The 23,157-nt window shown below is 44.0% G+C and overlaps 1 protein-coding gene across 5 annotated transcripts in view; it reads left to right on the top strand.

The window, feature by feature from the left end:
- The window catches only part of ARID4B (AT-rich interaction domain 4B), an 851,761-nt gene that overhangs the window by 515,327 nt on the left and 313,277 nt on the right, over positions 1 to 23,157 (top strand). For all 5 annotated transcript variants that reach the window (XR_016311497.1, XM_089668527.1, XM_089668528.1 and 2 more), the window contains one exon: positions 16,217 to 16,301. Coding sequence is in view for 4 of the 5 variants with exons in the window: in XM_089668527.1 (XP_089524653.1) it covers positions 16,217 to 16,301 (85 nt within the window). In the remaining variant the exon portion in view is untranslated. The remainder of the gene's footprint in view (positions 1 to 16,216; positions 16,302 to 23,157) is intronic.

A 23,157-nucleotide genomic window follows, 5' to 3' on the forward strand; every position in this document is an offset into this window, starting at 1 on the left:
CTTGTCCACACAAGTTAGCGGGGTTCAGCTTCACACAACAGAAAAACAGAAAAAATGCACAGCCACCTGGCTCTCCTTCAATCTTCAGCACCTCTGCTTGCTTTAATCTCCTAATGGCAGCAAATGTCCTGAGCTATGCTCGGATCTGGTTTATATCAATCCTGCACACCTGTGCACTCATAGAGGCTGCCAGCAGCTAGCAAAGCCTGGACACAGGATTGAAGGTTCCTTCCCACCCAAGGCACTTCAGAACCTTTAAATGCCAGACCCTGATCCAGGATTACAAAACCCGAAGTAAACTTAGAGTTTTCACTGCTAAGAATAAACATGCCAGAACATCTCAAACTGTGCCTTTGAGAATCCTTGGTCTTTTTTAGATAAATTTACTAAACTCTCACCATGTTTTTAGGAGCCTATGCTGGATGCCTTGACAGATGTTAAGCCCTTTTTGAAGGAATCCTCCATTTTAATTTCTTAATGAGCACTGGACTACAATTGTCCATAGCATCTTTCTGCCAAGATCAAGACTGGTGAAAGAAGAGCCCTCGCTATATACATGACTCTTGGAGGGTTTCCTTTAAGCACTGGGTAAAGGAACACTAAAACAAAGCATGGTTCTAATGCCATGTCTTATCTGCAGCCTTCAAGACATGAATGCATGACTGAAGGGGTGATATGCTCAAGAAAGAGCATTTGCAGGTGAGCAAATTAGAACCACTCCATTGATACAGCAGCAGAACTGTGACTGTTGATTGATAAGTTCCACTCAGTAATTAGATGCGGTTTCTTTGTGATATATCCGGACACATCAGTGATCAAATCAAATTCTATATTTGAAAATATAGAGGATATAAAAGTGATCTCTGTCACCCTTATATGTATAGAGGGGCATTCCCCATGATATTGAAGGATATTACCACAGATAATCACCTCCCTACATGTTTTTCCCGCATACACCCCCACCCCACACTAGGGTAAGGGTTTACTTTGATGTTGCAGCATATACCACATGAATGGTAACTTGTATATTTCTACCTCTTGTGAGATCTAGCTGCAAGTGATAGAACTTTTAATGACGCCACCACGTGCTGTTCTTAATTTTTAAGGGCTTTTCTTGCCCAATTTTATTGAAAGAAAGTTCATAAAACACAAAATATGAGTTTTCCTTGCAAGGGTATTCAGTATTGCTCTTCCATCCAAAGAAAAAAACCCAAAACATTTAGCCTCCTGGCCTATAGTGTGGTCTCCTAGACCGTGATGCAGTACCTCTCGCAAAAGCTTGGACCATACTCTCAGCAGCCGCTTGCTGCTCTGGCTCCCATCTGCACTTCGGGACAGAGACCTCCTCTGTCTGCCAGGGTGGAGCCCAGAACCCTAATCAGATCTCTTCTAAAAGCCCAGCACAGACCTTCCCAATTAGTGTGCTGGTGATTTGAAGACCAGGACCAAGGATGGAAATCTCCCGCCTCCATGTCCCAACCCAACCTTTACCAACTAACAAAGAAATTGAATAGTCACACAAGTGACACAAGTTCCCTGGAGCCCCTCAACCTACCTGGTTTACAATCCTGGGTCATTAACACTTTTTACTGTGACCTGAGGTAGCTCAGGAATGACAGCCAGCCAGTTTGGTAAAATCAACCAGTTTGTTTATTTGAAAAAACAGATAATCAAAAATAGCTTTCTTCAGCCAAAACAAGTTAATAGTTCAGAGTCCTGGTACAACAAAACTATACAGCAGGCTCATCACTAGTCTTTTGGTCCCACACTAGGGTAGGACTCCTCTCTGGTAAGATGGCCAGGCAGGACACAAGGTGGTCAGCAACCAGCATCTCAGCTTGTCCAAGAACTCACACTTTGCTTACAGCTTATGAGTCTCTCTCTCTACTCTACTTCCCTGACACAGATGCTGAACCCTTCCTGCTGCCTTTTCAAAACTTCTGAGAAGAAACAGAGGAAGTTATTCATCATTGCATTCATGACATTTATGCTGTTAGCATAAGATCTTGGTACATAACAGCAAAGGGTGATCCTCCATGAAGCCCTCCAACAATGTGGTTGGCTGGTGAACTTGGAGAAAATCATCCTGCAGCCAGCACCACAGAGAATGGTGTTGGTAACAGTAGGAAATTCACTGGCGATCAATTACAAATCAGCATCCTAATGTACTAGGGACTCTCTCATCATCAAAATGGCAAAGTTGGCACATTGGCAATTTAGACACTTTCAAAGGGGATTTTCAGATCAGTGGAAGGAATGCAGTCGCTCTCAGCCGATCAGGAATACCTCATCCATAAAGAATTAGTTATGATGGTTGACTCAACCAGCAAACCTGAACAACCATCCAGGGATTGACACCTTGTTCTGGATGACTGCTACTACTGGATGACTACTATGTACTACTACTAAGCCGGTTAATGGGGCTTGAGGTCCATATCCTAAATACATTTGGGTTTAAGACACTGAGATTTACTCAACAAAGTATAAAATGTACAGGAGCTAAAAGTTGTGTATCCAGCACTTTGCAAATTGGCCCCCGTGCATTCAAAGGAAGAATATTCTTCCCCAGGTAGACAACAGGGTGGCAGTCTCATACATCCAGAATCAGGGAGGTACAACTAGTGCAACAAGTCATGGAATGGGACCAGCAAAATGCCCTGAACTGAGAATGATGTATGTACTGGCAGCCCTAAACTAGTTTGCTGACCATATCAGAAGATAATTTGTCACGAACAAATGGTCCTCGATTAAGAGAGTCTTCAAAGACATCATCAGATTCTGGGGGAAGCCGAAAACAAGCTGGGTGGCATCTCCTCAGAATGTGAAGTGCCCTTGCCACATAGTCCACTTTAAGCATACAGTGGATATAAAAAGTCTACACACGGCATATGTGTGGAGGCTGAAGATGGCAGACGCACACTAACCCCGCTCCGCTTCACCAGTCTCTCTTCCAGCTCCTCCGGAGCTTACGATAGCTAATTTCTGCAGAGGAGCATCAGTACCGGACTCCGCGTCATTTACAGATCCCAATGGGCAAAATCGGGTGTCAAAAGTACCCTCCATCACCTGCCAAGCAGTTGCGGCCTACACATATGGATAGGTAAGTGTCGCAGGCTGCATCCCCGGCCTCGAGTGACCACACAACCCCGATGGCAGAACCAGACGATCAGTCGGGTCGTGAGGCATACACACCAGTCTGCTCTGTCTCCCCCTATCCCATATCTCACAGCAGACATTTTGGATGATAAGTTACACAGCCTTTTGCAAAGTCTGACCCATACTTTATCGGCAGCAGTGGGGAAAATAGCACAGGAACTCAGAGGGGAGATAGCATTGGTGGAAGAATGTACAGACCACCTAGAAACCAAATTTTATGATCTGGTGCAGTATGTTCATGTACTAGAGGAAGGTAACCACATTTTAAAACAGATGTCCCAGTTACAATCCCTTCAAGAAGATTTGGAGAATAGGGAGCAGAGACAGAATCTCCAAATACGTGGTGTTCCAGAAGCTGTAGGAGAAGCTGATCTGCAAGATTATCTGTGAGGTCTGTTCACTGCATTGGCCTCGGCAGTTCTGGACATAGGCGAATGGACAGGGCCCAGCGCTCTCTTGCCCCAAAACCACCACTGGACACGAGACCAAGAGACATTGTCCGGTTTCATTACTACGATAGCAAGGAGTCTGCTGAATTCCACACGTAACACTGCCTAGGTTGATTTTAGAGGGGGAAAAATTTCAAAACTATAGGGATCTGTCCCCTATCACATTGTCTAAGAGATGTACACTTTGTCCACGTACTCTCCACCTACAGAAGCATTGCATTATATACAGATGGGGCTTTCCATTCATATTAACAGTAACCAAGAATGGTACTCAACACAAAAGCAGAGATCTTCAAGAAGGAGAAGCGTTTCTGCGTAACTTAGGCCTACCTCCTCTTCTGGATGAAGCCTTAGCACTACCCCTACCCAAACCAAGAGCAGCCAACACTCTTAACAAGTTGTGGACGCTGGCAAGATCCAAAAACAAGACACGCCTACCGATTCCTCAAATGTCTCCTGCATCCCGGTTATCTTCTGTCACCTGATGACGTCAAGCAAAACACAGCTGAAGCCACTTAAGACTTAACGTCTATTGATATGTCTTGCACGACAATTCAGATATCCCCTTACAGATAAATCCAACACCCTATCGGGATCTTTTCAGATAATGTCCTGTTGTTTGCTGTTTATTTTGGAAGAGAGTAGTGACGTCAACGCCTGACTTTCACCCTCCCTATGTCATCGCCAAACATCTACAGCTATTGCTGTAGATGCCTGGGTGGCCTAGGCTGCTCAGGACTCCTCCATATTTTGTTTTCATATTAGGTTTGCAAATTCTTTCTAGATTTGTTTGTTCTGTGTCTGCTAGTTTTGTTGCGACACACTGGATGCGTCTTTCTTAGTCAATGTGTTATTCTTTGTTGGAACAGCATGGTTTATTTGTCCTATTGCCCTGTATACATTTGCTTCATGTTCAGATTACACGAACATGTCTTAACGACTATACTCTTGCATTGTTAAAGGTTTAAATTCAATGAGGAAGAGGTCGATAGCTCTTAGGGAATTCCATCAGTCTAAGACTAATATTATCCTTATCCAGGAAACACATTTGAAAAAGGGAAGCTCATTTAACTTTGCCCTCATATTTTCCCATAGCATACTCCGCTATGCATAGCACAGGTAAAGTAGGTGTCGCTATTCTCATCAAAAAAGGCTGCCCTATCTGGGTGGTATCCTCGGTACTAGACGCAGATTTATACTACTGCAATTTCAATATGGTGATGTCTATATTACAAGAATTAATGTGTACGCTCCAAATACTAATCAATTGGTGTTCTTTAGAGATACTATCTCTCCACTCTTACTTTCATCACACACTTTCACAATCATTGGCGGAGACTTTAATTTATCCATATCAGCTGCACGCAGTAGGAGATCCCTTCAAAGCCAATTGCTCTCAAAACATGTTTTGAAACAGTCTATATCCTTCCGTCAATGGATCAGAGGACATAAGCTGTGTGATATTTGGAGAATACAACATCCGAGTGCTAAACAGTTTTCGTTCTTCTCTCCGGTGCATCACATCTACACCATACTAGATTACTTTTTGCTTTCACCCCCCCCCCCCCCTACTTAAACAGACCGTTGGCGCCGATATTGTCCCCAGCTCCTGGTCGGATCACTTTTTTTTTTGGCTTTAGATCTGTTTCTAGATCAACCAAGTTCTTGCACTTGCCAATGGCGCCTGAATGACACACTTTTACATCACGCAGATGTCAATGCTTCCATTTCAAATTTTTTTAACGTAATACAGGACCTGTGTTGGCATCCTCAACTCTGTGGGAAGCCCACAAAGCATTTATTAGAGGTCGCTTTATAATGGAAAGCTTGCGTCTTAAGTAGTCCATACTTCACCAATTTATATCAACCAATTATCTCAAGCGGAAAAAAAACGTATATATTTGTCCTCTTTGCCTAAACTTCGATTAGTGGTACAACTTAAAGATCAACTTAAGACACTTGAGGCTAATTCTGTAGCGAAGAAACTGCTATGGATGAAACAGAAGTTTTATCAATACGCTAATAAACTTCATAGGATTTTGGTTAATAAACTGAAAGCACATTTGACAACTTCCGTGCCTGAATTTTTGTTTCAAGCGGATGGCACCCCTACTTTTTGCCCCCAACAGATAGCCCAAGTATTCGGAGACTTCTATCGTAAGCTTTATAATTGTTTATCACCAGACATACACCCCCTTTCCATAAAGATTCCTTTGATGCTTTTTTTCAGCTCTTCATCTCCCTAAATTGAAAAGGGAAGATAGACTATCCCTGAACGCACCTATTACTATGGAGGAACTTTGTGCAGTTGTTAAGGAGCTACCATTGCACAAAGTGCCAGGACCAGACGGGTTTTCCTACACATATTATAAGCTATTCATCGCAGATATAGGTCCTGACTTATTGGAATTTTACTCCTCTCTGTTGAGCAGAGAAAACCGAATTTGCAATTTCAACATTCTCATATCACAGTCATTCCCAAACCAGGCAAAAAACAACCCCAGCTAACTACAAGCCCATAGCATTATTAAACACGGATTATAAAGTTTTTACGAAACTCTTAGCAAATAGTTTGCTTCCCAGAATTATCTATAACGATCAGGTGGGATTTGTCTTGGCGAGACAGGCAGGGGACAACACTAGACTTATGATCAACTTAGTTGATGTACTCAATGGCTCACGAACACCGCACTATTGTTAAGTTTGGATGCCCAGAAGGCGTTTGACAGGTTGGGATGGCCTTATATGTTTGGATTACTACGACATGTGGGAATACAAGGGCTGCTATTACAGCGCTGTATTCATGGCCTACCTAAAAGGCCTAAGCTTAACCTATGCCACATCCGATACTTTTCCCATGCTCAAGGGAACTAGACAAGTTTTTGCTCTGTCCCCGTTCCTCTTTGTGTTATGTCTGGAACCATTAGCAGTAGCAATTAGAGCACACCCTGACATAGCGGAAGTGACTGTGAGGGGAAAGGAATATAAACTCTCACTTTTTGCAGATGACGTTTTATTGACTATAAGTAAGCTTCACTTGTCATTACCTGAATTGCATAAACTTTTACAAACCTTTAGTGATTTATCTGGCTATAAAATAAACCGTTCAAAGACGGAAGATATGCCCATTAATATCCCATTCCAAGATCTCTCACTGCTCCAACAAAATTACTCATACCACTGGTTCATGTCATCTATTAAATACCTTGGTACCCATATAACCCCAACTTTTGCTCAGTTGTTTGAAGCTAACTACTCTCCACTGTTTTGGGAAATCTATGCTCACCTAAATCAGTGGGATGCTTATATGATATCTTTCCTGGTTAGAGTAAATGTCTTAAAGATGTCAATTTTGCCAAAGCTACTTTACCTCTTTGAGACTCTACCAATCGCGATCCCTCATGCTCAACTGCAAACTCTACAACAAGCATTTCTTAGATTTATTTGGCATGCCAGAAAGCCCAGAATATTGAGAATGGTTCTTTTGTCACCTAGCAACAACAGTGGCTTAGGGGTACCAGATATTACCAAGTACTATTTAGCCACTCATCTGAGACAAATGCTATCATGGTTCACCCAAAAAACCTCAGAATAGATGGGCAGAGATTAAATTAGGCTATATTTATCCATTACACACATATTCATTGCTACGTCCTTTTCATTATACATCACCTCTATCTCCCCCCCCCCCCCCCTTTGCTTGAATCTATGAAATTTACCCTCAAAGTTTGGTCAACTTGTGTGAAATCTCAGCAGGTACTGTCCATGTGCTCTCCATTGTTAAACATTTTATATAATCTGGAGCTCCAAGATAGTCTGTCCTATCTACAGATGAGCCCTTGGGAAATTAATGGGATATTTCAAATCCATCAGCTGATCAATCCGGTCTTGCGCAGGATTCGGTCATTTGAGTAGATTAGGGCGTGGAAACCTACAATACCTGTAACAGCTACAGTCAGGTCCATAAATATTGGGACATCGACACAATTCTAACATTTTTGGCTCTATACACCACCACAATGGATTTGAAATGAAACGAACAAGATGTGCTTTAACTTCAGACTGTCAGCTTTAATTTGAGGGTATTTACATCCAAATCAGGTGAACGGTGTAGGAATTACAACAGTTTGCATATGTGCCTCCCACTTATTAAGGAACCAAAAGTAATGGGACAGAATAATAATCATAAATCAAACTTTCACTTTTTAATACTTGGTTGCAAATCCTTTGCAGTCAATTACAGCCTGAAGTGTGGAACGCATAGACATCACCAGACGCTGGGTTTCATCCCTGGTGATGCTCTGCCAGGCCTCTACTGCAACTGTCTTCAGTTCCTGCTTGTTCTTGGGGAATTTTCCCTTCAGTTTTGTCTTCAGCAAGTGAAATGCATGCTCAATCGGATTCAGGTCAGGTGATTGACTTGGCCATTGCATAACATTCCACTTCTTTCCCTTAAAAAACTCTTTGGTTGCTTTTGCAGTATGCTTTGGGTCATTGTCCATCTGCACTGTGAAGCGGCGTCCAATGAGTTCTGAAGCATTTGGCTGAATATGAGCAGATAATATTGCCCGAAACACTTCAGAATTCATCCTGCTGCTTTTGTCAGCAGTCACATCATCAATAAATACAAGAGAAGCAGTTCCATTGGCAGCCATACATGCCCACGCCATGACACTACCACCACCATGCTTCACTGATGAGGTGGTATACTTAGGATCATGAGGAATTCCTTTCCTTCTCCATACCCTTCTCTTCCCATCACTCTGGTACAAGTTGATCTTGGTCTCATCTGTCCATAGGATGTTGTTCCAGAACTTTGTAGGCTTTTTTAGATGTCGTTTGGCAAACTCTAATCTGGCCTTCCTGTTTTTGAGGCTCACCAATGGTTTACATCTTGTGGTGAACCTTCTGTATTCACTCTGGTGAAGTCTTCTCTTGATTATTGACTTTGACACACATACAGCTACCTCCTGGAGAGTGTTCTTGATCTGGCCAACTGTTGTGAAGGGTGTTTTCTTCACCAGGGAAAGAATTCTTTGGTCATCCACCACAGTTGTTTTCCGTGGTCTTCCGGGTCTTTTGGTGTTGCTGAGCTCACCGGTGCGTTCCTTCTTTTTAAGAATGTTCCAAACAGTTGTTTTGGCCACGCCTAATGTTTTTGCTATTTCTCTGATGGGTTTGTTTTGTTTTTTCAGCCTAATGATGGCTTGCTTCACTGATAGTGACAGCTCTTTGGATCTCATCTTGAGAGTTGACAGCAACAGATTACAAATGCAAATAGCACACTTGAAATGAACTCTGGACCTTTTATCTGCTCATTGTGATTGGGATAATGAGGAAATAACACACACCTGGCCATGGAACGGCTGAGAAGCCAATTGTCCCATTACTTTTGGTCCCTTAATAAATGGGAGGCACATATGCAAACTGTTGTAATTCCTACACCGTTCACCTGATTTGGATGTAGATACCCTCAAATTAAAGCTGACAGTCTGCAGTTAAAGCACATCTTGTTCGTTTCATTTCAAATCCATTGTGGTGGTGTATAGAGCCAAAAATGTTAGAATTGTGTCGATGTCCCAATATTTATGGACCTGACTGTAGATGCACCTATTTACAGTTCCGTCATTTCTTCCATTCCTTGAATTCCTCTTTAACGCTAGATTGCCCCACGGATTTTGAGAGGATAGCTATTAAAGATCCCTACCAACAACATCTTATCACCTCTTTATATAAACTACTTATCAATAAAGATTCTCTTATTGATAATCCTCACCGTTCTATGAAGAGAAGGGAGGGTGAACTCCAGTGCTCAGTTTCTTTGAAATGTTGGCAGGTGATATGGGACTCTGTTGCTAAGACCTCTCGTTGTGTTGTATATAAAGAAAACATATAAAATATTGATGCATTGGTACAAGACCCCTGTAGTGCTTCATGTGATCAACCCAAATCTGTCTGACAAGTGCTGGAGGTTCATGGGAGGAGTAGGTACCTTGGTACACATCTTTTGGTTTTGTCCACAGATTGCAGGTTATTGGTTTGTGGTTAGAAAAGTATTGGAACAAGTAAATGTTACCCTACCCCTAGATCAGCTACATTATCTTTTGGGGCTACCCTTTAGGGGTATCTCTAAGCAATCTAAGAGGTTGGGAATGCATATTCTGACAGCCGCTAGAAGGGTGATACCATGACTCTGGAAATCAGTTGATGTTCCCATGCTAAATCATCTCTTAAGAGCGATCTCTGAAATCAGGGAAATTAAATATCTTACAGCTCTAGTGGGTGAACACTCAGGTCAATTTCACTCTGTTTCGGAGCTATGGGATCATTTGGTAGACATCCTTCCAGACACTTTTCCAGGTAACATGCCTTTGACAGATAATGTATCCCAACGATGTGCAGGTTTATGTTGATTTATGCTTTTGTGTTTTGCAGATTACCATGCTATTTATGTTTATATTTCTTCTGTTTTTCTTTTCTTTTATACTGATGATGGTTTTCTTTCATTGCAATTTTTCCACCCAAAGTGGTGTTGTAACTATTTTCTGAAAAAAAAAATGGGCACTGGCCATTAATAAAAAATTTACAATTAAAAAAAAAAAGTCTACACACCCCTGTTAAAATGTCAGGCTTCTGTGATGTTAAAAAATTAGACAAAGATAAATAATTTAAGAACTTTTTCCACCTTTTAATGTGACCTATAAACTGTACAACTCAATTGAAAAACAAACTGAAATCTTTTAGGGGGGGACGTAAACATAAAAAACTAAAATAATGTGTTTGCACAAGTGTGCACACCCTCTTATAACTGGGGATTTAGCTGTGTTCAGAATTAAGCAATCACATTCAAAATCATGTTAAATAGGAGTCAGTACACACCTGTTGTTATTTAAAGTGCATCTGATTAGCCCCAAATAAACTTCAACTGTTCTTGTAGGTCTTTCCTGATATTTTCTTAGTCGCATCCTACAGCAAAAGCCATGGTCTGCAGAGAGCTTCCAAAGCATCAGAAGGATCTCATTGCTAAAAGGTGTCAGTCAGGGGAAGGGTACAAAATAATTTCCAAGGCCTTAGATATACCATGAAGTGAAGAAACCATCAAGTGGAGAAAATATGGTTCACCAGTGACATTATCAACTGAACTTCCCTCTAAAACTGATGAAAAGGCGAGAAGAAAACTGGTCTGGGAGGCTGCCAAGAGGCCTACAGCAACATTAAAGGAGCTGCAGGAATATCTGGCAAGTACTGGCTGTGTAGTACATGTGACAACAATCTCCCGTATTCTTCCTATGTCTGGGCTATGGGGTAGAGTGGCAAGACGGAAGCCTTTTCTTATGAAGAAAAACATCCAAGCCCAGCTAAATTTTGCACAAACACATTTAACGTCTCCCAAGAACATGTGGGAAAATGTGTTATGGTCTGATGAAGCCAAGGTTGAACTTTTTGGCCATAATTCCAAAAGATGTTTGGCGCAAAAACAAAACTGCACATCACCAAAACACCACCATAACTACAGTGAAGCATGGTGATGGCAATATTATGCTTTTGGGGCTGTTTTTCTTCAACTGGAACATAGGGCCTTAGTCAAGGTAGAGGGAATTATGAACAGTCCCAAATACCAATCAATATTGGCACAAAATCTTCCGTGTTCTGCTAGAAAGCTGAACATGTAGAGGAACTTCATCTTTCAGCATTACAAAGACCCAAAGCATACATCTAAATCAACAAAGGAATTGCTTCACCAGAAGAAGATTAAAGCTTTGGAATGGCCCATCCAGAGCCCAGACCTGAATCCAATCAAAAATCTGTGGGGTGATCTGAAGAGGGCTGTGCACAGGAGATGCCCTTGCAATCTGACATATTTGGAGTGTTTTTGCCAAGTCAGGATGTGCCATTCTGATAGACTCATACCCAAAAAGATTGAGTGCTGTAATCAAATCAAAAGGTTCTTCAACAAAATAGTTTAAGGGTGTGCTCACTTATGCAGCTATATTATTTAACTTTTTTATTTTTACTTTCCTCCATCTAAACAATTTCAGTTTGTTGTTCAGCTGATTTGTCAAGTTTATAGGTTATATTAAAGGTGGAAAACGTTCTGAAATGATTTATCTTTGTCTCATTTTTTACATCACAGAAACCTGACATTTTAACAGGGGTGTGTAGACTTTTTATATCCACTGTAACTCAGTGGAGTGGGTCAGTTTTACGTGGTTTAATGTTCCAAGCAATGTCAATAATAGCAAAAATTATATTACTCCTTATTCAACCAATAAAAAAACTGCTCTAGGCTTTCAGCTAGGTGATCGGTTTAAAGAAAAGAAAAATCTGCTCTCCAATCTTCTCTTTGTCTGAAATATTGCTTTGGTCTGGTCCTAGACACCAGAAAGAAAATTCTTTCTTTAAGAGTTCATGCTCAAGGTCTGAGATCCAAGAGAAATCCCACATTGAGATTTTGAGAGCTCTAGGCCTAATGATTGCCTCCATTGGCAGTACCGTTTGCCCAATTTTGTTCAAGAACTCTCCAACAAAACATGTTGTTCTTGTGGAAAAAGCAGGCTGAGGCGGGCAGATATCACATACTCCACCTCATCCAGTCAGAAGAAGCCTTGTATTCATTCATAAAATTACAGTGCTTCCTGCAAATGTGCAAATGGAAAAGCAGAACTCAACACAAATCAATTTTGTCCCAGAAACGAGACAAGAAGTTCCTGTATTGTTGCTGGAACACAGTGCTGTATACTGTATTTAGCTGATGCTACATATAGTTTGTACAGCACTCCACAGCAACTTGGTTTAAACAAACTATTTAAAGTTAAATAAAACATGGAGTATGTCTTTATGACAATCTAGAATGTGTACACATTACAAAACGTATCTATTATGAAAATCTGAGGGCTTTCTCAACCAAAACTATGGCAGCCTCATGGGTAGATTCACGATACATGAAGATAATATGCAAAGCTGCAACATGCAGTTTGGCAAATGCCTTTATTACTGATTAATTAAAGGATTGCCCTGGCCTCTATAACTACAGTGGAGTTCAGGCAGAAGAATCCTAAAACGTCATGGTCAAACGTTATATATTTGTGAATTTATTATTATACAGTATTTATAAAGTGCCAATGGTTGGCTCAGTGCTGTACATTACAACGGGGGACAGAACATGTGACAGAACAATACCAATACAATGCAAAGCATGAGGGGATCAAGGGCCCTGCTCTTTCGAGCTTAAAATCTAGGAGGGAGGGGATAGTGGTACAGGAGGAGATAGCTGTGGGGGATGGAGTGGTAGGAAGAGTGGAGGAGGTCGGCAGGTTAGCAGGGGGTGGGGTAGGCTTCCCTGAAGAGATGGGTTTTCAGGATGCGCCTAAAGGAGAGGAGAGTAGGTGATAATCTGATGGGTTGGGGCAGGGAGTTCCAGAGGATGGGTGACACCCTGGAGAAGTCCTGGAGGCGGGCATGGGAGGAGGAGACCAGGGAACTAGAGAGAAGGAGGTATTGTGAGGAGCGGAGTGTGCGTGCTGGGCGGTACTTGGATATGAGGTCAGTGATTGTAGTACGGGGCAGTATGGTGGACAGCTTTGTACGTCAGTGTTAGGATTTTGAATTTGATCTGTTGCGCAATCGGAAGCCAGTGGAGGGATTGGCAGAGGGGGGTGGCAAAGATGGAGCGGTTGGAAAGGTGAATGAGTCTGGCAGCCATATTCAGGATCGACTGAAGCGGGGATAGCCAGCGGCAAGGTAGGCCAGTGAGGAGGGAGTTGCAGTAGTCGAGTCGTGATATGATGAAGGAGTGGATGAGCTGTTTAGTGGTTTCTGGGGTTAGGAACGTGCGTATTTTGGCGATGTTGCGGAGGTGGAGTCTGCACGAGTTTGTTAAAGATTGGACTTGGGGCTGGAAGGATAGGTTGGAGTCCAGAATGACACCAAGTACTCTGGCCTGCGGGAAGGGTTTGATGGTGGTGGTGTTGGATGTGACGGAGAAGTCAATGGGGGGTGATGTCCAGGCTGGGGGGAAGACAAGAAACTCGGTTTTGGAGAGGTTCAGTTTAAGGAAGTGGAGCGACATCCAGTCTGATATATCGCTCAGTAGGTGTGAGATTCGGGCGGAGACCGAGGAGGTGAGGTGGAGGGTTGAGAGATGATTTGTGTGTCGTCGGCATAGAGGTGGTAGTTGAAGCCGTGAGAGTGTATGAGTTGGCCAAGGGAGGAGGTGTAGATGGAGAAGAGAAGGGGCCTGAGGACAGAGCCTTGAGGGACCCCAACAGAGAGGGGGAGTGAAGGGGAGGTGCTAGCATTATAGGTAACGCTGAAAGAGCGTTGTGACAGGTAGGGTGAGAGTCAGGAGAGAGCAGAATCTCTGAGGCCGAGGGAGTGTAGTTTTTTGAGGAGGAGGGGGTGATCGACTGTGTCGAAGGCCGCAGAGAGGTCAAGGAGTAGGAGCACTGAATAGTGGCCATTAGCTTTGGCGGTTAGCAGTGACCTGGAGATGGACATTGGAGAGTTTGAGTAAGGCAGTTTCGGTGGAGTGTAGGGGACGGAAGCCGGACTGTAGGGGATCGAGGAGGTTGTTGTCGTTGAGGTGAGAGCTTAGGCGGGTGTAGACTAGACGCTCAAGGAGTTTGGATGTAAATGGGAGCAGGGAGATGGGTCTAAGGTTCTTCGGGTCATTGGGGTCCAGGGAGGGCTTTTTAAGTATGGGGGTGCATGTTTCAGAGGGGAGGGGAAAGTGTCAGAGGAGAGGGAGAGATTAAAGATGTGGGTAAGGGAGCGTAGGATGGAGGAGGAGGGAGGTCGTAGGAGTTGGGAGGGGATAGGGTCGAGGAGGCAGGTGGTGAGGCGGGCATCAGAGAGGATTTTGGAGACTTCCTCGGTGGTAGTAAGGTCAAAGGTGTGGAGTGTTGGGGGGGCTTCAGTATGAGGAATGTAGGGTGGGGTGGAAGTGGAGGTCAGAGCAGTGGTGGTGCTGTGGGAGAGGGGTGATGAGGGGGTAGTTGAGTGAGGGGGAACGGGGTTGGAGGGAGTTTGAGCAGCGATGAAGTCCCTGCGGGTTATGTCGAGGGAGAGGGGGGATGAGGGGGTAGCTGTGTGAGAGGGGACAGGTTGAGAGGGCGTGTGAGTTGCGGCGATGTCCTTGCGAATTGTGTCAATCTTGTTTTTGAAGTGATTGGCAATCTCAAGGGCAGTGAGTGAGGTGCTGGGTGGAGGTGGGGGTGGTGAGAGTAGAGAGTTGAAGGTGGAGAAGAGTCGGCGAGGATTGGAGGAGAGGGCCTTGATGAGGGTCAGGAAGTAGGCTTGTTTGGATGCGTGGAGGGAGGAGGTGTAGGTGTGGAAGGCAGATTTGTAGCGGGTGAACGCTTGTTGGGATTTGGTTTTGCGCCATAGTCGCTCCAGGGCACGACTGTGTCGTTTGAGGGTTTTGGTGTGATCAGTCTGCCAGGGCTGGAGCGGTCGGGGTCTGATGTTGCGTGTGGTTAAAGGCGCTAGTGAGTCAAGGGCTGTTGACAGCGCATTGTTGTAGGCAGTCATAGCCAAGTCGGGGCAAGACGGGGAGGATGCTGCCGTGGAGTTGATCAGCTGCAGAGTGGAGGGGGGCGGGGTTAAGGTTGCGGAGGTTACGGCTGGTAGTAGTGTGACATTTGAAGGGGTAGGCATTGGAGGATGAGGAGATAGAGAAGGTAATCAGGTTGTGGTCAGAGAGAGGGAAGGGGGTGTTAGTGAGATTGTGGGGAGCGCAGCGGTTGGAGAAGACGAGATCAAGGATATTTCCGTCAGAGTGGGTGGTGGATTGTATGCACTGTGCAAGTGCAAAGGAGGAGGTTAAGTGGAGGAGATGGGATGTGTCTGGGTTGTCGAGGTTGACAGGGATGTTGAAATCCCCAAGGATGATGGTGGGTAGTGGGATATGGATCCAGGAGGCCGGTATATCTCAGCAATCTTCAGGGGGGTTGGGGAGAATAGTCGGACGCAGTGGGCCTCGAAGGTGAATAAAATGTTTTTCCTTCCCTGTCTGTGAATTTTTCCGCATGTTTTATTTTTTTGCTGCCCATGTTTCGTCTTGGCCCTCTTGTCATGGAGCTGCAAGAAGTAGTGACAGGAAGTCTTTTTGAAGTGAAGGGAATTCCCCTCTTAGACCGTTCCTAATCTCTCACCTCTTTTGCAGTACACTGTAAAATGGGATTTTCAAGCATTTTCTATCTTGGTTACAGTGATCATCAGGACGATGAGCGATCAGAGATGATGAACCATCTGACCTCCCCCAAAAAGACATTATGCTATACATTTAAAGGTGCCAATGTTTGGTGTAATTATCCAACTAGGCTGTTTTAGACTAAGTTTGTGAATATATGTGGAGCAAATAAATGTGCGTTGTATAACTGAAATTTATAGATTGTGGACCTATGAGGTGAACATTCAGCTATACGATGATTATATCTATGGGGTCATCATGTAACTGCTTCTTCTGTCCCCATAACAATCAAGACAAATGTGGATTTCTATTTGCATTTGGGACGTTCCTCCAAAGCTAACCTATCAAATTGTAAGCATATTTTTCTTAAATATTGTTTTTATTTTTATTTTTCATAAAAATGTATACCTTTTTTTTCTAGATATGATGAGTGGATGAAGGATGACAAAACCCACAGACCAGCTGATAAAAGTGTACCAAAAGTAAAACACAGAAGGAAAATTAAGGTATTCATTCCAACCATTTCTTAGATAATTTTGTAAGCATGCTTCAAGAATGACTGAAAAAAACTTTTGTCTTGATACCAGAATGAAAGACCATTTCTTTGTTTTTTCCTAGTTAGGAAAATCTATTGTAATGTATAATGTAATTAATGCCAGTATTGTATTAATGGATAGGGAAGTTTTCCTGCGTGTGAATGTTTTTTCTCTTCCTACAGTCCGTTTTTGGTTTTGATTAGCATCACAACCAGTCTTTTACGTTAACTCACTCCAGCTAGGAAAAAAAGTGGGGAGTGGTTAGAACCCCCATTAAGTTTTGCAATCACTGATTTTGTAATCAATGTTTGCATTTTTCATTACATCATGTGTGGTTTTCACTACAGGAAGTGAACAAATTGCTAACAGGAGCAGTAACAGTAAATAAAACGTACATAAGTAGAGTGGATGTATTTGGGAGGGTTTTTATTGCTCTCCATGTCCCCTCGGGGTAGATTTCCTATGAGTATTGGAGTCACCTAGTACTAAAGCTTATATCACTTAAGTCTATTTAAAACTGCAAATGCCTCCCCCTTCTTCAAGGCTTGAGCAGTGTTGTTAGAATAATGATGAGGACCTACAGTATATTAGGGCTGTATAAAGTCTGTCATCTGTTAATCGCACTGTGAAATGCTGGCTAAGTTTGATCACCCCAACAGGGAAACACAGATGGCAATAAACGTGACAGAAGTTCTCACCATTACCAACTTAAACCAAAACCAAGCTTTTATGAAACCAAGTGTGTTCTTTTGATATATTGCCTTTAACTAAGTTTTCTAAGCAAAACAATAATGTGCTTTTATGAGAAAGATCCATGCTATCAAAACAAGTGTAAGGTATATTACCACAAATGTGTAAAACAGATAAAACTCAGTCTGTAAACTACCTAGCACTGACAGTGACATACAAATGTATACAGTGTGATAGGTGCATTAACGTAAAAAAGCAGGGAGTTGTATTTGCACAAATAATGTAATCCGTGTTTACAGAATCATCATACTGGATAATCCTTTTTCTAAGATAGTAAATATATTTTTGTTCTATAGACAAAAAATTTCCATATTATTTCAAATATTCTTCTTACACAAAACAAATGCTGATTTGACCCCAATAAATATTAGAAAATCAAACAAACGTTCTTAAAGCAAAACATTTTGATCAAATTTCCACTAGTGTATTGGCCAACTTTAGTCTCCCTTAGTGTTGTGTAAATTTTAGATGTTGATGTTTAACTTCCAACTTACCTCTCTCACATATGGCTGTTATTATGGATTAGAATTTTTGGTTTGGTGTAAGATGCAGCTATCGAAGACTTTACATCTGTGGTTTAAATTGAAAATCCAGCCACAAATTAACTGCCAAGATATAACATTTTTAGATAATTTTGTGTCTTGTAAATAAAAGGTTAAAGGTCCTGTTTAGAGCTCTTTTTGCCTTGGCAAGCCCTGTCATGCAACCCGCAGTTTTGTCAGTTGCAGTCCGTCAAACCATTGGTTTCTGGATTACATGTATGTATGACTGTATATTTCAACTCTCTCATTTTTTCAATGTTAAAGTTGTGTTAAACCCAAAAACAAAAATTTTATATTTTGCAGCTTACCACACATTAGATGTGGTGGCTCTAGTAAGTTTCCTTTTTAGACTTTTCCCCTTGTTTTCACTTGAAGATCCAGCCAGTAACACACTTCCTGTCTTAGGGTGTCTGCATTCTGGAGGAAGTAGTAAAGCAAACCTCATTAAACAGCAGCATTGTCAGACTGGGGAAAGGATAGTGTCACATTTAGATAGACTTGACTAATAAATTGAGCTGAAACCAACTAATACTTCATAAACAGTTACAGCAAACAATTTTTCCGCTTGGGATAAAGGTTTTAAATAAATGAATAAGAGCTGATTATTGTAAGCACCCCTGTCAGTGTTAAATGGTTTATTCAACTCTCTAACTGCTACTTTGTCTGGACAGCTTGGTCTGTTCAAGTACCGTATTTGCCGGCGTATAAGACGACTTTTTACCCCTTGAAAATCTTCTCAAAAGTCGGGGATCGTCTTATACGCCGGTATACGGCATACTGACACTTTTTAGGGGGGCGGCGCGGTGCCACCGCCGCCCCCCCCCCTTTCAACGGAAGGGACACTAAGAATAGGGGTGGGCAGGGGCTGTTTCTTACCTGGTTCCGGTCCCACGACGATCCGGTCCAGGAAGCGCGGCTGCTCCTTCAGTTTGGCCACTGGATGTTCGCGCGGCTGCTCGGCTCCACCTCCTCACCGGTGATTGGCCGCCAGAACTGAAGCTCAGGAAAGGCACACAGGCGGCCAATCACCGGCGAGGGGGCGGAGCCGAGCGGCCCCGCGAAAATCGAGTGCAGGACCAGCAGGTAAGTGGTCAGTGTAGAGGTGCTGCTGCAACCACATATGCTGGCTGCAGCAGCACCATACGAGAACAGGGTCAGCAAGTGTCAGTGGGAGGAATAGTGCCCCATCATTGGTGTCACTGATACCAATGATGGAGCACTATTCCTCCCACTGATACCAATGATGGGGCACTATTCCCCCCACTGACACCAATGATGGGGCACTATTCCCCCCACTGACACCAATGATGGGGCACTATTCCCCCCACTGACACCAATGATGGGGCACTATTCCTCCCCCCCACTGACACCAACGATGGGGCACTATTCCCCCCCCCCACTGACACCAATGATGGGGCACTATTCCACCCCCACTGACACCAATGATGGGGCACTATTCCACCCCCACTGACACCAATGATGGGGCACTATTCCACCCCCCACTGACACCAATGATGGGGCACTATTCCACCCCCCACTGACACCAATGTTGGGACACTATTCCTCCCACTGACACCAATGATGGGGCACTATTCCCCCCACTGATACTAATGATGGGGCACTATTCCTGCCACTGACACCAATGATGGGGCACTATTCCTCCCACTGACACCAAAGATGGGGCACTATTCCCCCCACTGATACTAATGTTGGGACACTATTCCTCCCACTGACACCAATGATGGGGCACTATTCCCCCCACTGATACTAATGATGGGGCACGATTCCTCCCACTGACACCAAAGATGGGGCACGATTCCTCCCACTGACACCAAAGATGGGGCACTATTCCTCCCACTGACACCAATGATTGGACACTATTCCTGCCACTGATACCAATGGTGGGGCACTATTCCTCCCACTGATACCAATGATGGGGCACTATTCCTGCCACTGATACCAATGATGGGGCACTATTCCCCCCACTGATACTAATGATGGGGCACTATTCCTGCCACTGATACCAATGATGGGGCACTATTCCCCCCACTGATACTAATGATGGGGCACTATTCCTGCCACTAATGCCAATGATGGGGCACTATTCCTGCCACTGATACCAATGATGGGGCACTATTCCCCCCACTGATACTAATGATGGGGCACTGTTCCTGCCACTGATACCAATGATGGGGCACTATTCCTGCCACTGATACCAATGATGGGGCACTATTCCTGCCACTGATACCAATGATGGGGCACTATTCCTCCCCCTGACACCAATGATGGGGCACTATTCTTCCCACTGATACCAATGATGGGGCACTATTCCTCCCACTGATACTAATAATGGGGCACTATTCCTCCCACTGATACCAATGATGGGGCACTATTCCCCCCACTGATACTAATGATGGGGCACTATTCCTGCCACTGATACCAATGATGGGGCACTATTCCCCCCACTGATACTAATGATGGGGCACTATTCCTGCCACTAATGCCAATGATGGGGCACTATTCCTCCCCCTGACACCAATGATGGGGCACTATTCCTCCCACTGATACCAATGATGGGGCACTATTCCTCCCACTGATACTAATAATGGGGCACTATTCCTCCCACTGATACCAATGATGGGGCACTATACCTCCCAGTGATACCAATGATGGGGCACTATTCCCCCCACTGATACTAATGATGGGGCACTATTCCTGCCACTGATACCAATGATGGGGCACTATTCCCCCCACTGATACTAATGATGGGGCACTATTCCTGCCACTGATACCAATGATGGGGCACTATTCCTCCCACTGGTGTGCATTGGAAGAGGGGTAGTCTTATACGGCGAGTATAGCCCAAACACTACATTTTAGCAGGAAAAGTAGGGGGTCGTCTTATACGCCCAGTCGTCTTACACGCCGGCAAATACGGTAAGTTGAAAAATAAGACTTACTGGTAGGATTGCCAGGGGAAAATAAATTAAAAAAGAAAACTGATCAAGTCACCACATCTAAGATTTGGTAAGCTGCCTTTTAATAAATGTTTGATTTTAGGTTTAATACTACTTTAAATTTAAAACAGGAACATACTTTATTAGGAAGACATGGCCTTCACATCAGCCAAGACTGGCACTAAAGCTTCTTTACAGTAATGCAGCACACCCACTTCCACCCTCAAAGTGGAGGGACACCTGTCAGACTTTTTTTCCCAGAAAATTTCATACACCTGGGTCCATAGTGTTGTTCTCAGGGGCTACAGACTGGAGATTCACAGTCTGTAGCCCCTCCCTGCTTCATGCTCTCAACTTGTCTCCTACTCCATCACAGTGGGCAGATCTGCTCGCTGCTGTCAAACAGCATTTTTATCAAGAGGTCATTGTCTCTTTAGCAAGAGAAAGCTTTCAAGGTCGCTAGCTGAACCTCTCAAACTGAATGGAGGAATCTGGCCCATTCTGTATCTAAAGACTCAGCTTGTTCTTACAAGATCAGAAGTTGTGTTTAGACAGTGCCAAGCTTGTCATTGCCTCCCTCCTTGTTGAATTTTTGTGACCTCATTAGATGTTTTGGATGCTTACCTGTATGCTCCAGTTTTTCTGCCTTATTAACGCAATCTACATTTTGCGTAGGGCAATTCGTCACCCTTCCCTTTCACATACCCACAGTTCCTTGGACTTTTGCTAAGGTACTTGCCCCAGTTTTTACTCTGCTCTGTTCCCAGGGGATTTGTTGTGGAGTACCTAGACAATCTCCTGTTGAGGACTAGACTTTCCCGTCAGGTAACATGCAACAAATGGTACAGGACCATGTTGGCCTCCTTCAGGTTGGTGACATACATCCAGTTTCATGTTGGACCATTGCAACTCAACATTCCAGCTGCATGGAACAAACTGTGTAGGTCCTTGGACTGCGATATGCATCAAAACCTCAAGGCCAAAATCTCCATTTCTAACCCGATTTTGAACTTGGGAACATTTTCCTCCACAGTCATGGGAAGTTTGTCTGTCCAACTAGGGAACAGTTCTGAATGCCCTATTGGTGCAGGGGACCTGATCTACGGAGGAAATCTGACTTCCAATCAGTATTCTGAAGCTCAAGGCGATTCAGTTGTCCCTTCAATCCGGGGTTCCTCTATTGAAAGGAGACTGGACAAGAATCCATTCATACAATCATCAAAGAAGCAGCAGAAGTCTGGCTACTCTCAGGGAAGCCGAATAAATCCTCCCTTGGGTAGAACTACACATTCTGGCCATGTCCACATCCCAGGCATAGAAAATTGGCAGGCAAACTTTCTCAGTCAGCATCTGGATTTGAGGGCATGGGTTGTCCACCTGGAGGGCTTTCAGGCCTTTTACCACAGGTGGAGAATGCAAGATGTGGCTATCCTGGCATCCATATTCAACAACAAACTGGAAAGGTTTGTTGTCCAGTCCAGGGACTCCTGGGCCTTCACAAAGAATTCTCTGATGATTCAATGGGATCAGTTCAGCTTGTTCTATTTGTTTTTACTAGATTCCCCCTCATCTACTTTTCAGGATCAAAAAGGAGGGAATCCCGATCCTCATTACATCAAATTGGCTCAGGTAGACCTGGTATTCACACATACTCAAGACTCTGGCAGATGTGTTCTGTTGTCAGTTAATGTTGAAGAGGGAGGGAGAGGGGGAGAAAAGTAAAAATTGTGGGGGGGCCTGGGGGGAAAAAAAGGAAGGAAGGAAAAGAGGAAGGGGTGGGAAAAGCTCCGCTATCCGACCTCCCCAGGTCCCCAAGCTCCTTTGAGAGCCCTGCGAGGCGAGACCTACCTCTGCTTGAGAGGTCCCTGTGGATGAGTGGCGGCCCTCTGGAGAGGTGAGCCGGGAGACGGGGAGGTGCGGTGTGACCACGTGGTCGGCCGCTGAGGACTGCTGGGAAACGTGGAAGTTGGCCGGCGTCCTGTGGAGAGAGGAAGGTGCCTGTCTGCTCGCCGGTCCGCTTCCCGGAATACTGCCTGGCTGCTAAGGACAAAGAGATGCCCTATCCCAAGGATAAAAGAATATAGGACACCCTGGGGAATCCCCCTCAGAAAAGACCGGCTGACCTGCCGAAAGGACTGACAGAGGTAGCCTGGAGCCGTCTCGCAAGAAGAGAAGTGCGAGGAGGGTGAGTGAGACTGGTTGAGGCTTGATATATGCTATATCCTATACTGTGCTGTTTGGGAAAGCAGAGTGTGAAGGAGAGAAAGGGGGACCCCCAGGGAACACAAAGGTGTGGAAAGGAGAAGAGGACTAAATGAAAGAAAAGTTAAAGGACAAATGATTTGACAGGGTTGGGACTTGTGTATTAATAGCTGACCTTTTCTAATCCCGAGTCTATAAAGGAGAATAAGAGCCACAGAAGAAATGAAAAACAAAAGTGCTAAAGGAAGTTGGCTTAAAGGGTCCCAAACCGGCACAATTAAGAAATATACGTCCCAGGGAAATGTGACCCCAGAAAGGCCCCAAGGTATGAATGAAAAAGGAGAAGTAGACCATAGTCTGGAAAGTAGCCCTAGA

The sequence above is a fragment of the Staurois parvus genome, unplaced genomic scaffold (genome assembly GCF_062004578.1).
Source record: "Staurois parvus isolate SC_StPar_1 unplaced genomic scaffold, SC_StPar_1.0 ptg000059l, whole genome shotgun sequence".
Lineage (NCBI taxonomy): Eukaryota > Metazoa > Chordata > Amphibia > Anura > Ranidae > Staurois > Staurois parvus.